The following is a 16,316-nucleotide window of genomic DNA, read 5'->3' as shown; positions in this document are numbered from 1 at the left end:
CATGAACCTCAGCTGCTGCAGGGTCAACATTTATTCTGTTTATCTTCAAACCTGAGCAGTGAGAATGAGATTCTTAGATTTTAAAAACCCCTTTGGTTAAACCCATTCTCCTTTGACTTTAAAAACATTGAAAATTCTTTATCTGAGCAGAAGTGTAGAAAAGATACTGTGGGATGAAATCTTGTCAAAGTCTCAGTGTAAATAATTCAATGCTTTAAATTATATCATTGATCTCCATCTAGTCTAAAACAGAAGTGGAAGTTATCATACACCTTAGGTTTCTGTCTGTTGTGAAACTGATGATCTCAAGTTTGACATTATGTCACAAAAAACCTGCTGGTAGTCTTTATGTTCACCAGTTTATCAATCCCAATATCCAAGGGGATGGAAATTTCTTTCTAACTTCCCAAATCATGCATCCAAAAAAAAAGTAAAAGAAACAGGGGTTCCTTTCCCTGCTTTGGGTGTTGCGCAGATAATAAATCTTGGAATTGCAAGTTGTTCAGCTGCCTCCTTCAGTTAAATTCATTTTAAAGCACTTGGTAACAGCCTTTTAGAGCCCCTGAGGGATGAATGTCATTATTTATGAAATTCTGAAGCTGTAATATTCTTGGATAATCTTGTAGTAGCAAAATAATTTATTCTATAACCTATGCCTTCCAAATTAGTCTTAAAATGAGATTTTGCAAGTCTGCAGATTTATTGGCCACAAAATTTCTTTAAAAATCTGATATTAAGGCTCTAGTATTTTTGCTTTTTACTGCTTCATCAAGAGAAAGAATTGGAAAAATTTCGCATTTTAAGCATTTAATCTTGAAAAACGAGCAAGATTCAATAAGATCATGGTTTTAGAGAAGTGTTCTGGTCCTGCTGAACGTGTCACAGAACAGAAGATTGATAGACCATGTCTCCCACAAAACATTCGGGTTTCATCACTTTCTTTTATGGGAGCACATTACAAGTCCAAATTATCTACTGCTTTTTCAGTGCAAGTAGTCAGGCAAGCAATCTTTTAAGGAGAGTCTTCTAAAGGTGAAAGGGACAAAATCATGTAGGAAAATCCTCACACAACTTACCTTTTTGTCAAAAGATGCCCAGAGCATCAGGCTAATGACATATATTTTCACATATCTTATATTTGCACACATCTTTAATTTATTTTTTAAATTAAGCAGAAATAAATTAGTGGGAGGAACTGTACAAAGAGGACCTGGAACCACTTGATTTTTTTAGCTGTTTAGGAAGCTGCTAATTTATTCAGAGGTTATGTTCAGCATGTGTTACAGCATTGTATTCCTGTACTTGATGATGCCTCTGTCATTGAAGTGAAAGACAAGCTTTGAAATTGTTATTTTAATCTCACTCTTCCTGGATCTAAAGATAATAAAACTTTGCTTTGATTTAGTGGAAGCAACAGAACCTAATAAAATAAAAGTCTTGTGACAATATCCATTCGAATCCTGTATCATCAGGGAGTTATAATTTTCTGAAGTGAAGGTTGTGCCTTTAATGCACCTCTCTTCTAGATTTGCTTCGTATCTGAAGATGCACTCTTACAGAACAGAGCTCCTTTATTTTGTTTACTTCTGTCCTTAAAATGTAGGGAAAACTAATACAGACAGCACTCAGTGGAGTGTTAAATCCTCAGTTAAATATTATCTGTTCCTTACTTGTTTTTTGGATTTTAGCATTTCTGATTCCAAAATGACTGGGGTAAAAAATTTAGATTTTCTGTGAAAGCAGCCTGCACTGAGAAATGCTTTGAAATATTTCTGTCAACATTGTTTTTCATTTACTGAATTATAACCTATTGAAAACTGACCTGCAGTCATCCAAGAGTACGTTTGCTAGGGGCTCTGAATAACTTCTGTGTGACTTCAAGATCAAAGGAAAGTTGTGATTTCCATACAAACTGAATTATTAAATGTGTAAGGAGAATGCAGGGAGACACACATCCTTCACAGGCCCTACACAGACAGGGAAACATCAGGGGAAACAAGTTTTGAGATTCCTCTCACTGCACAGCCCCAGATTTGTTGAGACTGTTTGCCTTTGGCTGTGTGAGCAGGGAAATGTGTAATTAATTTCAAGTAGGTGTGGAAGTCCATTTATATAAATCACGTGCAAGTGCTTTTCTAGGTCATAACAGCATAAAGTGTTTTTTAAATGCTTTCTGTAGCTGAAGGATAGTCAAGTGTTCTGATAGTCTCAGGGCTTTTCTTAACATACAGGTCTTACTGCATTTCACCCCTAGAGATAAATATTTATACCAATAGATGTTTTGTCATTAGTGGAATAAAAATCCAAGTGTCATTACATTCCTTCCTCAGTTATATATCCCAAACCTGTTGATACCAATGTTCAGTCTCAGTGGGAGGACTGAAGGTTTGCCTTTTGCAGGCTCAGTACAAGGTGCCATGATCTCTGCTGTGGCACAGAGGAAAGGTGATCATTTCTTATGAATGCTGATGAATATTTTGATTTTCGGGGATGTGATGACACTCTTAAATCTGAATATTCAATCAGTTATTTCTCTTTCCACTTCTATGGGATGTGTGAGTTCTTTGAATACTCTTCTTTACTGTGAGTTACTAACAGATATTTTATCTATTTCAGGGGAGTTTGGAGAAGTCTGCAGTGGACGTCTGAAGACACCAGGAAAAAGAGAGATCCCTGTTGCCATAAAAACTCTAAAGGGTGGCTATATGGACAGGCAGAGGAGAGATTTCCTGAGGGAGGCGAGTATTATGGGACAGTTTGATCACCCAAATATCATTCGCCTTGAAGGAGTTGTTACAAAAAGTAAGTCACTAATACCTTTCCTTAATTGTTTTATGCTGCCTTTCCCATTCTGTCTCATTTAGTATTGAAATTAACATTATTTTTCTCATTCAGTATGGGTTACAGTTCTCAGAAATCTTCCAAATCATTGACAATCAATACTGCAAAGTTTGGGTCCATAACAGGAAATGCATAGCATGTCTGTTTTCAATGTGAAATGTTTCATTTTTATTTTTCAATAACAATTGCCCAAATTCAAAAGAAGTCTCTACAGGTCCTTATGAAATAGAATGGAGAGTTTGCTTATGGGCAAGTGGAGAAAACCACAAATGTAACTGAGCTGACAGTGAAGTCAAAGTTATCTTGTAAAATATCTTATTTGTGCAAAAGTGCTTATTATTTATTTGATTGAAATTTACTGGTTTTCATACCCGAAGAGATTAATTTCCTGTTTTGAAGAAGTAAAATGTAAACTCTGTGTAGCTTGCTGTATACTGCAAAGATTGACTAAAATTCCAGAATAATCTTTGAAATGTTTTACTCTTTATAATTGTTGCAGCTGCCAAGAGAGATCCCTTGCCTCTGAAATCCAGCAGGTTTAGTGGTGTTATGGACTTTTCTGAAAGGCTGAAACATCTAGTTATCATTTAACTATTAAGAAGTCTAATTAACATGCATGTAATTTCCTCAATGACAACTTTTTTCAGTTCATGGTATGTTCTTTTCAAAATCAATCATTGTCTCAATCAAGCCGTGTTGTTTGTTAATTCGCAGAATTTATATTTTTCATTTAAAGGGAAGTGTTGTGTGTATAATGCAGTGTCCTCTTACCATCACAGTAAACACAACAAATATGTTATGAATATTTCCTCTTTTCACCTCATTACGACATCCAAAGCTATGTTTGGGAAATCAAGAACAAAGAGGAAAGTTTAGTTCCTGAGCTCATGTTGTTGGAATGGAATTTCAGTAGGTGTGTGGAATGACTTGACCATGTTCAAATCTGTCTCTCTGTGGTTCTAAATTAAGATGATCTTTTTCTTTCCTCACACAGTATTACAAGGATAAATTTATTGGGTTTTAGGTATGTTTGGTTAGTAGACTAACAAAACCCATTGCATTGCAGAAAAGACAGAGCTTAGTTTCTCCCCTGCTCTCCTGTCAGTGTCAGCTCTGTGACAGCAAACAGGAACACAAGTAAATGCTGGCTTGCAGCACTGGAGATCTTTTCAAGAGATGTAAATGTGTTTGAACTTAAGTGAATTTACCTCGTGCTTCACACTGAGCATATCAGCAATTAAATTCCACCAGCCTTCACCATCAGGGGTGGTTTATGAATCAGTAACACTGGTCTGGTTGGGATCCACATGGTGGATCTTGTAGGGTGTGTCTTGTCTAAAAAAGGCAAAATGTTGTGGTTTAGGATCATTGTTTACATCTAATTAAATGGTTAAATTTAATTTATTAAATAAATAGGGAGAACACTATAATAATAATAATGTCCATGGCAATGGCATGATTGTTTAATCTTTGCCACATTTGTAAGTTTTCTTTCTGTAATGCCTCATCATCAGTCTTTCAGAGAGAAAGCAAGGTGGCATTCAGAAAAGAGAAACAGATAAATCACTGCTCCAATATTAGAGTATTAGGTGTTCTACAGGAAGGATTATAGAGAACTGTAAGCCAAAATGTTATCAGTAGCAGTTCTACTTCTCACCAAGGAGTCAAGAAACTTCATTAATGTTTTGTAATATTTATTTGAAGGTAGTATAAAAATAACAGGTGTTACTGTTATAGCCACACCGTTGTCTAAAAAGTACACATCTCTCAGATATAAAATAAGTAGTGGAACTTTGAAAGAATATACTTCGGTGTCAGGCAGGATTTAAAAAAAAAAACCAAACAATTATGTAGCCATAATTATGAAATGAAAATAGGCTATGTGAATTATGAGCAAAGTTCACCTCCAGGCACAGAAAGTGCAAGTTACATAAATTGAAAGGACAGGATTGTGCAGCACTGCTCTGCCACAGGGAAGGAGCCTGAAGCAGGCTGAGCCATGGACACATGCACTCTGCTTTTCCCATTTTGTCTTTAAAGTGTTGCCTTGCATTTATACTGCCCCATCTGGGGTATTTAGAGAAAAACATGATTTCAGCTTGGAGGAGAGCAGTTGCCTTGCCAAAGTACTAAGTCTAGGATTCCAGAATCCACATTTCATATTGCTGAAAGATGTGCTCTAAAAGTCAGACAAAACTTTGTCCTAGCCAAATTATTTATGTACTGATAGCGTGAATAAAAGGTGTTTTGTGCTAAGACCTAGATTAATAACAACAGAAACTATCTGATGTGCACTGCAGTTCCACTAAGCTATAAAGGCACATCAGATGCAGTACATTTGATTAATAGATGTGTAGTGCTGTTCTTAGCACATGCTTTCCTCTGTGTAACCATTAGTCATTAACTTCTAGCTCTTGCTGATAGATATTGCATCAGTTTGTAAGCAGTGCCTTCCATTACAGTGTCATTGACTATTGAACAAAAAAGAAAAAGGATTTGGTTGTAATAAGCAGAAGTGCTGTACCAAGTCAATAGCTATTGACTGGGGCAATAACAAATTTGCCTGCTCCCTGCAAATGAGAGCTTTTATCTGGTGCTACCAGCTAAGCAAATGTTAACTTTTAAATTATACTGTTTTCAAAATTGCTGTAGAATATGTACTGTACAGGAGGAAAGAAATGCTAAACTAAGCCTGCTCAAAAGTAGCTCTGAAACAGAGTTTTAATTCCCTTTTTTTATGGCTTCATTTCTCATTTGTCCTAGCTGCAATCCCTAACCACAGAGAGCAGTAAGCAGCATAGTTGCTGTAGCACAAGCTTTCTGTTAGCAGGGAGTTCATTTCAAGGGCAATTTGCTGGGCCAAGACAAACACACCATGGCACAGAATCTGGTTCCACTCATATTACTAACCAGAACTCACAGGAGAAATTTTATTCTTGTTTGGTTTTGTTACAGCAACACCATTCCTTGCATGGTTTGCCACAAAAGACTGCTTGATTGCCTCACAAATTTATCATAGATGCTTGGGCATTTCATAAAAACGTCCATGTTTCCTCTCAAGCATTGTTAGCACAGTGATAATTTTGGGAGCTCTTTTGGATGTGCCAGGGCATGCTCAGGTGATTTTTATGTCTGTTGCCAAGCTGCTGCTATTTCATAAACAGGTATAAGAACAATAATTTCCTTCTTCAGTGCAAACATATGTGATCAACTGAAATCTGGGCTCTAGAGGAGTAAGATGTGTCTACATTTCTACATCATGTTGAAGGCTTTCCATGGAAAGTCTATAAACTAAATTAAAGCTGTGCCTACAGAAAAAAAATCAGGCTGCATAACTATATCTACAAAAGGCATGGAAAAGGGTCCCTGACTATTGTAACTGTACTGGAAGAAATCCAGACTGCAATCTTTACTTAGTTTTGCTCTACAGTGTCTTACACAATAGTTTAGAGCAAAACCTAATCAGTACTATCTAATACTGGTTCAGTAAAAAATACCAGTGCATGCAAGGGCTTTATTACATTCATAATCTGTTTGTTCCTCTCCCCCACAAACTTTACCCTAAATGACTTCAAATTCTTAAAAATCAGTTCTAAGGAATTGCTTCCATTCCAAATTTTGACTGCTGAAGGTTTCATACCCGTCACATGTACAAGAGGAATCATTTTAAGGCATTCATTTTCTTTAATAGCATTATGTACATTTGTATTCTCCAGAAGGATTTTCAAAATAGTCCCTTCACAAGAGGAGGATAAATGAAGACAGCACCTAGAGCTCTGGTTTTGTGTAAACTCACATCCTCAGACATCGAGCCTGGCTTTGGAATGACACTTATGACTCCCTTATTGTCTCCTCACTGTTTTGATTTCATGGCTTTCAAATTGTGAAGAGTATTGCAGTTCTGAAATCTTCAGACACTCATTTCCAGATCAATTTAAAGCTTTAATCATTGAGTTTCTTTTCAAATTACTGTATATAACCCATTCAGTGCAACAAAAGCCCTAAAATGAGTGTACCTTATCTTGTTCATGAGGGAGGCAGAGCAGCAACATGATCCTCTTTCAATGGAATTTACCATATGAAGCTCTTAATATCTGACCTTTTCTTTCTTTTTTTTTCTTTTTTTTTCTTTTATTTTTAGAATTTTTTTTTTAAAAATTCAGGACATAGTGACTTCTTTTTTCAGCCAAGACATTGTGCTCTAGGCCTTTGAGCCTTTATTGTAATGAACATACTGTTGCCCTTTTCTCCCACCTGTTAAATGACGTTCAGAATCCTTTTCAGAAGGTGACATATTTTGTAGTACATGTGTTTCTTGTACACATAATGCTGTATATTTTGTTGCCACACAAAAGGATTGAGTCCCTTTTGTGGCAATATTAACCAGATTCTTACCTTGGTCATGGATGGTGAAATTGTACTCCCAGGAATCATGATTCTGCAAAGTTTAAATGTTGTTTATGGAAAATCCACTGTGGTGGTGAGACTGTATGTGTGTCATATTAGCCAGTGGACTTTACATGGCAGTGAGCATAAAGCTGAATTTTTCTGATAAAATTTCATTGTAGTTGTGCACATAATGACAGACAAAACAGCAGGATCTCAGCTGCGTTATAAATTGTTCAGTAAGTGGAACTGTAAATTTAAATTTGGCTCACTCCCTCTATTATCCTTTGTATCCTTATTCATAAATAAATACTGCAACACATTACTGAATCCAGGGTTGGCGTGGCCATCAAATTAACACAAAACCCACAGCTACCAACCACCTGCATTGTTAGCCAAATTTGTGAGCTCAGTTTACTGAAGTATCATCCAAAATACAGAGCTGAAAGAGCTGTGCATATACCACAGACAACACAAAGTATCTGTAGCCTTCTTGCAAAATAGGTTACTCTTCCAGACTGGTACTGGAAGAAATGTAATTAATGTTGATAGTTCTGAGCTATTTTTACACATGCATGCATTCATGTGGACATTTCAATTTACACATGCAAACCACCATGCACCCATGTGTTGAAGGCTGGCAATAGTTAAGAATCCACAATACTCAGTTCTCCTCAATGACATATACTTAGAAGAAATGAGCTTTTAACCCTCTGGAAAAATTTACATTTGTCTTTTCATGCATTACATTCTGAAAATTTTGTTCCAAAAATCAAGGGGCCATTTTGGTTTCCTGTAGTTCAAATCAGGCACATTTCTGTGTTCTGCTTTTGCCTTTTTGCAGTTAGCAAGCCATACATCTGGACTGTCAATTCTGCTGCTGCGTCTTTCAGAGGATGATAAGCAGTGAAGAAAAACCACATTGTCAAACAGTCAAGCAGTAACACCCTGTTAACAGCAGCTTAATCTGACCAGGGTACACTATCTAACATAACTAAATTCCATAATTCTGCTTTCATAAGTTACAGCTGAGAAACAGGATTTCAGTTTCTTCAGGATCCTTTGCCTTCAGATGTCTGTGTTCATACACACAGGACCTGATTTCCAAAGATATTCAGATGCTTTGACATGAGATGTGGTTCTAGTAGAAAAATAGGTGACAAAAATGATTCCTACTAACAGCTGTAAAAGATAAAGTCCTATAGATAAGATATAGCCTGACTATTTCTCTTTCCTTTTATTTTGAAGGGAATGCATGGTCATCATTTTTCATAATTAGCACTGTTATTAACCAAAAATGATTGCTTTTCCATTTGAAATATCTGAATACAATATGCAATTTCTTCCTCCACCATGAAAGTAAAGAGGAATATGGTACAATAAGTTAAAGGCCCAGATATTTAGAGTGTGCAGGAGATATATGAAGGGTTGGGGCTTTTTTAACAACAGCAACAAGAAGATCAATGAATATCAGGGGGAGACAACATTGCCCTGTGCTGACAGATTTGCTGCACAACATGGCTGATCTGTTGCCTGTGCAGGAAAACCATAAAAGCAACGATGAGAACAATTATAAATGACAATGGCAACTGCAGCTGACAGCCAAAGGAGTGAGGGGGTTAAAGAGTGTACAGAAAGCAATCAATAATCCAAATTCACAAGTTGTATTTGGTTGATTTATTTTGACAAGTGTACATTCATTTGTTCTTCTGTATAGAGGCAAAAACACACTAATAAATGTACATGTGATTGAGCATGGGGAAAGGCTGGGGATAACTCTGCATACATAGGGCATAGTTCAAGTTGTTTTACCCCATTCCAGGCAGAACATCCTGCTACACCTTCCACTGGTGAAAGCAGGATGTAACAGGTTTAAATAGGAAAGGAAATAACTGGTTTAAATGTAAACTGTGTTATTCATCTTCAAATATGTGTGGTTTTTCAACAGCAGCCATTATTGGGTTTTAGTATTATTTATTAATATTTTTGTTTATCATTACCCATAGACCCTCCAGGTCTAGCTTTACTTTCTCCATACAAACCTCTGCTACAAAAGTTTGCATTGTGGTATTTCCTACAGCTTTAAGGCTCACATCCAAATTTCTAATGCAAAGCAACAAACTTAAGATATCTTTAACTTGATTCATATCAAGAAGAAGAATTGAAAAATGGACTGGTAATTTTCTCATATAAATATCTGATATTGCATTTTATGGAAACGTGAGAGTAAGATGTGAGGAAAAGAAACTATTTCACTGACTATAATTATCTTTCTGATTTTAATACATACGTAGTTCAGGTTGCAGTAGAATAAATAACTTAGATGCAAACCGTTTGGGATCCTTTCCAAACTCCTGATTGAAAATTCAGTTTGCACAAAAGAATCCTTCATAAAGGGTACATTTCTTCAGAGATAAACATAGTGCTTGTAAATCAGGAGAGGATGATAAAGCTGTTAAGGGAGACACAATTGAAAGAGAGAAGCAACGTGGGAAAGAAAAGAATATGATTTTAAAACATCATAATGGATGCTGTGAAGTTACAGAGTATTCAGTTTAAGTATGTTCTAAATATAAGTACAAAACATTAATGACAATCCTGTAAACACATTTTCAGAAGCAAACGTATTCTGTCAGACATTCTCAAGTAGATTCATAACAACATCCATCTGTAAATATTGTCATTTTTCAACTAAACTTTAACAAGGTAATTTCTGCTGAATAAAATTTGAAAGCAAATAAGTTTCGCTGATAATGAGTTCATTTCAGTATTTTATCTAGAGAAGCATAGTACAGAATTTTTATAATAGTAAGAAACGTGGAAAAAAACACTGAACTGTTGCTAGAATTCATATAATTTATTACCTTTCTTCCTGAAACAACAGAAACTTGTTCATATCTCCCTAGAGTGACAATAATTAATTTACCCACTTTGGAAAAGAGTCTCCCCTCTTTCTTCCTCTGCTTTTTTCCTCCCCACTGTAGTTGAGTGTATTCTTCAGCACACAAGTGTTTCAGGTAAGACTGGCAATTTACTTCCAGTTTTCAATGAATGCCTTTAAAAGCATTGAAAAATGTGACTTTGTGGCCTAAGTAAACAAATACTGCCCAACATCCATCCTGGCAGAGTCACTGTTGCCAAAACCAGGACAAGGAGGATGAAATGAGAGAGGTTTTACCACATGGCATTCGTGTAGAGAATGCCGTGTGGTAAAATGGCAGAGAACATCCTCTGAATCCACTGGTATCAACAAGGAGATAATTAACAAGCACAGCTAATTCTCTCTGGTCAGCAGCGTTTTTCAAAAAAGAAAGCAGAATTCCTGTCCATGTGCCTATCAGAGAGCAAACACAACCTGTCTTGGTTTACCAGGTGTGGGCTGGGACACCTTCACTGAGCAGAGGCAAAGAGGATTTTCTGTCTAACTTACAGATTTGTAAATCTAAACCAGCATTTAATCCACTTCTAATCAAAGAGTTCATTCCAAGCCACAATTCTGGTAACGACAGCGATTTTCTACTTCTAATCCTTGACATCTTTTATTTGAGGAAGTCACTTGGTGTTTGTTAGAAGGAAGAAAATCCAACCTGTGGGCTTAATTTCATTGATATTACTGCACAGTGAGTTGTGAATGGATGAATGTGAAACAGCAAAAGGAATCCTCAGTTTGTACCATACATTTGTTCAACAGAAAATCACTCAGCCCCAAGGGGGTTTTTTCAGCTGAACACAATGAGGTTTTTTCAGTGATACGGATTATTGTCTAAAAGTGGGGAGTGTTTGTCTCCTAGCCCTGGTTCATACTGTAACAGGGTAACAAGGCAAAAGAGGAGAAAATCAGAGCTTTAGCTGCAGAACTGCAGAGTGCACAGCAGGCTGCATGAACACATTCATCTTCAGATGTCACCCATGAAAAGCTTCACTCATTAAATTAAAACTTACTGCAATTTCTAAACATGAAGTACAAAATTAAAACCAAATCTCTGTTTTTATGGAAATACCATTAAAATGGTCAACTGAAAATTTAAAAAGCCCCTGGAACTTCTTAACCATCCCATTTACCCCAACAACATTTCTCATGGGAGTTTCCTGTCTTAAAAGAAGAATTCCAAATGATAGGAATGCTTAGATTTTTCCTTCCAAAATAACAAAAAGTGGGTGATGAAAAGATAATTCAGCTAATTATTAATGGATTCATAATTCCCTGAAATAATGATGTATACAAAATGAATCAAAAAGTTTTCAGCTGATATTACAGGTTTTAGTTTTTTATATCATGAAAACTGTAATTTTAAAGTAATTTGTTTTCATCTAATAATGAATGTATGATAATGAAATCCAAATGTACAGCATACAGTACTTGCAGCAGTGTCCTGGATATCATACATCCCCATAAACACATAAAGATTTCAGGTTCTTATTTAGCATTGTGCTAAAGCTATTTTCAGTTTAGCAGGGACTGAAAAATACTTATTTAGTAGACAGCTTAAGCATACGCAGTTTTGTCCCATAGAAGCTTAGTATTTCCATTTCTATTCCATTAAGGCTACAAAGATGATTCAACACAGCAGTTGTTATGGCTGTTAAAGGCCTTAATCATATTAATGTTGTCACACCAATCTTCCCAGCAACCAGAACTTCAGTGTGCATTGACATTTAACACATCACAAAATAAATGCCTGTAGTGTTTGTAGAACTCTTTTCAAGCAATTCCCTCATTTCCCCCCCACACAAATTACCTGTTTGTCTAGAAGCAGCAAGGGAAATTAAATTAGATGTTAATATTCTCCCCAAATATTCTGTAACTTACATCAGTTCCTCCTTAGGAACTGAAAGATTCTTTCAGCATTTGCTTTTTGTCCCAGAGAAGTCATAAGTAAAGGCAGAAGTTGTTATAATTGGGGTTTTCTAAAACAGTCTCATTCTGTGTAAATATTCCTACCTCTGGACTTATTCCCATCTGCCAGTCAAGAAATGAGAGTGTAGGTTTGTAGGGAAGCATTGTCTTCCACAAGGATCTCCAGGCTAAACTCATCAGGGATGGAGATCTGAACAGCAGCTTTGCCCTGCCCAGTGTTTGTCTTCTTCATGTTTCCAGAAAGACCCTGTAAATTTAAATCTGGAGCAGAAATTAGGGAACTTGATATAGAAAAGCAGGACGTTGAAAATATGTTCCCCAAGCGTTGCCTAGAAGGGTCTGTTCCTCAAAAATGAAGCCAAAGCATAGGAAAGCTTAATTATTTCCAAATCAGTAGACTACAGGAAATTCAGAATTAAAATCTAACTGAAGAGTAAAAAAACCATTGAAATAAATAATCCAGACACCGCGAAAAAGTGGTCAAAGGACTCTATGAGTTCTTGAAAGAGGGGTGACATAATTATTTGTGGGTGTGACGTCAACTACTCTGGTGGAATCTGGGGAAACAAAATGGGGTCACCCCTTTGAAAATCTGCTGCTGAACATGAGAGTATAAATTTTCCTCTGCACAGCCCAATGCAATGTTTGGTTTTACTGGTTTAGTACCGTAGAGTAGAATTCAGCCTTCAGGAGTCTCACTGAGTTATTTGCAAGGTAATGGAAATCCCCACATGATTCACTTGGACTTGGTGGCCTCCAGAGCTCCTTTCCAACCTCGGCAGTTCTGTGGTTTCAGCAGGGGTTAAGCACAGTAATTTTTGTCAGTTCTTGTTGTGCTCTGTTATTTTGTGATGTCTATTGCAAGATACTATTTAGTGATCTCAAAAATTAGATTTTTCTAAGAGATATAAATTATTCGGGTAAGAATTTAGGCATGCCACTCTATCAGCCTTTGCTTTCATGAAAAAAAAAGCTCTAAAATAACTTAAGAGCATATTCTAAATCTCCATATTATTGCACTGAAAAAAGTTTATCTTTTCTAAATGTACTGAAAACATGATCCAGCAAATTCATCAGGGATAAATTTTTTCTCTGCTTCTGATTTTTTTTTCCATTGCAAGTCAAGCCTTTTGAGTGCTCTAAAAATTGTAATCTGACATCATAATTTCAAAGTTTTATAATGTCATTCCTTATAAAAACCTTCCATATGTTCCCTCATAAAGGATTATGAAGTAATATGCCATTCCTGGTGGTCTAGCAAGGATAAATCAATAAAATCATGTGAAAGAAAAGTCAACCACATTTCAGTAGTTTCCATAATGGATATATTTCAAATAATTTTTAAAAAAATGCTCTAACCCTGCTTCTAACTTCCCCAAGGAAACACCACTAACAATAAAAACAAGGTTTTATTTTAGAATGGGAAGTGCTCATAAAAGAAGCCAGTCTTCTCTCAGACATGAAGTGATAAAATTGGATAATTCCCCTATGCAGAAGCAGGAAAACTTTCTGCATTCTGTCCTCCAGTACTTTGTTACTAAATGTTCAGCCCACCCTGCCTGAAAATGCAGTTTGGAATGAAAACAGACAATTGCTTCCTGCCAAACTGAATGCAAAAGCTCCTTACAGCCCTCACTTCCCCAAAGCCTTCATGGGCAGAGTTCCTGAGAACTTTCTCTTAGCTGGGTTTTAAAATCCCTGCACAGAAAGCATCGAGAGAACTGACTTATAGAAACAAATAGCAAAGGAATATTTTACATTAAATACAACACCTCTGCGTTTTTTCTTATTTTTTTTCCAAACCAAATCTGTGGGAAAGGAACAACAGACTAAACTCTTCTTTCGCTGGTTCCAACAAAGAGATGGTACTTGTATAAACAAATAGAAGAAGGCAATTGTGACCTCTCTAGAACTTCTCAATCCAGTTTGTTAAATTAAGCAGCCAAAGAGCTGCTTTTGAATTTGTAGCTGTTAGATGCTCAGAAGTACACAGCACATGAAATGGTCAATTCCACCTGCAGAATGTATTGAATAGATAATTAATAAATAATAGTAATAAATAGGGAAAACCAAAGAACAGGGCACAGTTTTGTCACTGGTCATGGGATTTGGGCTGGGAGCAGTGGCTGTTCCTCCTGGCTGGCCATGCTGTGACTGTGCAGTGCCAATAAATGGGTGTGAATTAATGCCAGTGCTCTGGAGCTGAACTAAGCATATGGATTTCTTCTGCCCAGCCACCTTCTCCTGCCCTTCTGCTCAGGGGGACAATATCCTACTTAAACCCATGCCAGTTTAGGCTGCTGTACCAGTGACTTCCCTATCAAATTCCACAATTTGAGGGATGATATTCCCCCAGGAACAACAGCTGAACATGGAAAGCAGGCTAATTGATTCAGCACTCCCCCACTGCCTCTGAGCTCAGGCACTTAGCTGTAATTATTGTGAAACAAAAGAATTTACACAGTGTTCTAAACTGGTATCACAGGGCTCAGAAAGTGGTAGACACTTCATGAAATGTCAGCTATTCCATGTATTTCTACAGTTCAACAAACTTTTCCAACTAATATTGTAACTTATGTGGTTTCCCATATTTGGGTGACACAATGTTCATAGTGTGGAGCAGGGAGAGGTTGGGTTTTTTCCTCAATAAATCCATGACTGTTAACTGCTAAATAACAACAGCATTTGAGGGCACTGAGGAATCATGGCTTAATATTCTTGTCTCCTTTTCCCAGTTTAGAATCTTGTACTGAGAGATCTTTCCATCAGTGTAAGTGCACCCACTGCAAAAATGAGAGTGAATTTTTTTGCAGAAAACAACAGAAGTGGTGGGAAGCATGAGTATCTCTATGATATGGACTGACAGAATGGCATAATTTCTCAAGAAATCTGGTTAACTAGCTGACTCCAGGGGTCCCTTCCAAAATTACACATTCTATGATTCTGTGTCATTCATTCTAATATTTCATGAATGCTTGTGCAAACAAGTAAATGTTTGAGTAACTTCTAAACTACTGTAAATGCCCAAAGCTCTTATCAAAGCTCTGTCCATCTGGTGGTGATTGATGTGGCTTAACAAGAATTAATTTGCTTTATCTGCAGTGATTATCACCTTCCCAACATAAAATCACAAAATCAAGTCTCAAACCCTTTTCCCATTGCGCACATGACGACAAAACCACACTTGGGCTAAAAAAAAAGTTCATCCTGGGGCTGTATTTTAATTTAGAGCCGTGCATGTTTTAAGATGAATGAACTTTTAATCTCTCATCTGTCTGCATTTTTTTGTTGATGGATACTGATCAGGGCTGAATGTCACCAACCTGGTCCTTTTCAGAAGGTGTTTGAAGACTTCTGGAAGAGATTAAATGAGGTCTTGTTCTAGTAACTCTGACTTCTGCTTACTCAGAGACATTTTTGAGGTGACAGGAGACTAGATGGGATTCAGTTGCCTAAAATGACACTCAGTGCCTACTCTTAAATATCCAGCTGCTGCTTTGCCTCTTACAGCCACTTTCAGAGTGGAAATCTCCTGCTGATCATGTCATGTCTGCCACTCAGCTGGGAATGGCTCAGATTTTTTAGAGCATCTCAAATGACACTTAAGCAACTGAACCCTGGCTTTAGAGTGTGAGAGAAAAGTGTTATTTATATGCATTCTTTTAGTTACTTGCTGTTTATAAAACCTCAATAATTTCCCCCTTCTAGTTTTCTTAGTATTTATAGACTTACTTGCTCTAAAGTTCACTGCTCCTTGTTGTTTTGGGTTTTATTTATGAATATTACAATAAATGAAATAAATTTGGGGTTGTCCTCATTGCTTTCTACAACAAAGTAACTTATTGTAAGACCGTTAGGAAACTGGAGTTATTTGCCATTTAATAGCATTTAAATAAAGGAAAATGCCAGTGGTGAAGCTGAAGCTGTTTGGCTTTTCTGAAGGTCTGTACATATGGTGTGTGACTCAGTGGCTGTACCTTATGGTTGGTATAATTCATATTTTGAAACAGGAGCAATGTTGTATTTGGGAAGTCTTCACATGTTCATTATTTAGCCTTTATGTTTTAAGATGCTGTTTAGTACCAAACATCTTGGAGTTAATAGAACATTTTCCATTTTAAAATTGAATTTTTGTGTATTGCATTCTGTACTGTCTGTCCAGGATCACTTCTGCAAATATTTTAAAGTGAAAGCCATGGAATATGGAAACACTTTTATAGGGATGCCAAAG

General features: G+C 36.6%; 1 protein-coding gene across 12 annotated transcripts in view; it reads left to right on the top strand.

Annotated features, from left to right (window-relative positions):
* EPHA6 (EPH receptor A6) overlaps positions 1 to 16,316 on the top strand; it is a 372,934-nt gene that overhangs the window by 282,335 nt on the left and 74,283 nt on the right. For all 12 annotated transcript variants that reach the window (XR_010357084.1, XR_010357081.1, XR_010357085.1 and 9 more), the window contains one exon: positions 2,617 to 2,802. Coding sequence is in view for 6 of the 12 variants with exons in the window: in XM_064411103.1 (XP_064267173.1) it covers positions 2,617 to 2,802 (186 nt within the window). In the remaining 6 variants the exon portion in view is untranslated. The remainder of the gene's footprint in view (positions 1 to 2,616; positions 2,803 to 16,316) is intronic.

The sequence above is a fragment of the Passer domesticus genome, chromosome 2, assembly GCF_036417665.1.
Source record: "Passer domesticus isolate bPasDom1 chromosome 2, bPasDom1.hap1, whole genome shotgun sequence".
Taxonomy (NCBI): domain Eukaryota; kingdom Metazoa; phylum Chordata; class Aves; order Passeriformes; family Passeridae; genus Passer; species Passer domesticus.
This window is presented reverse-complemented; position numbering and strand designations above follow the sequence as displayed.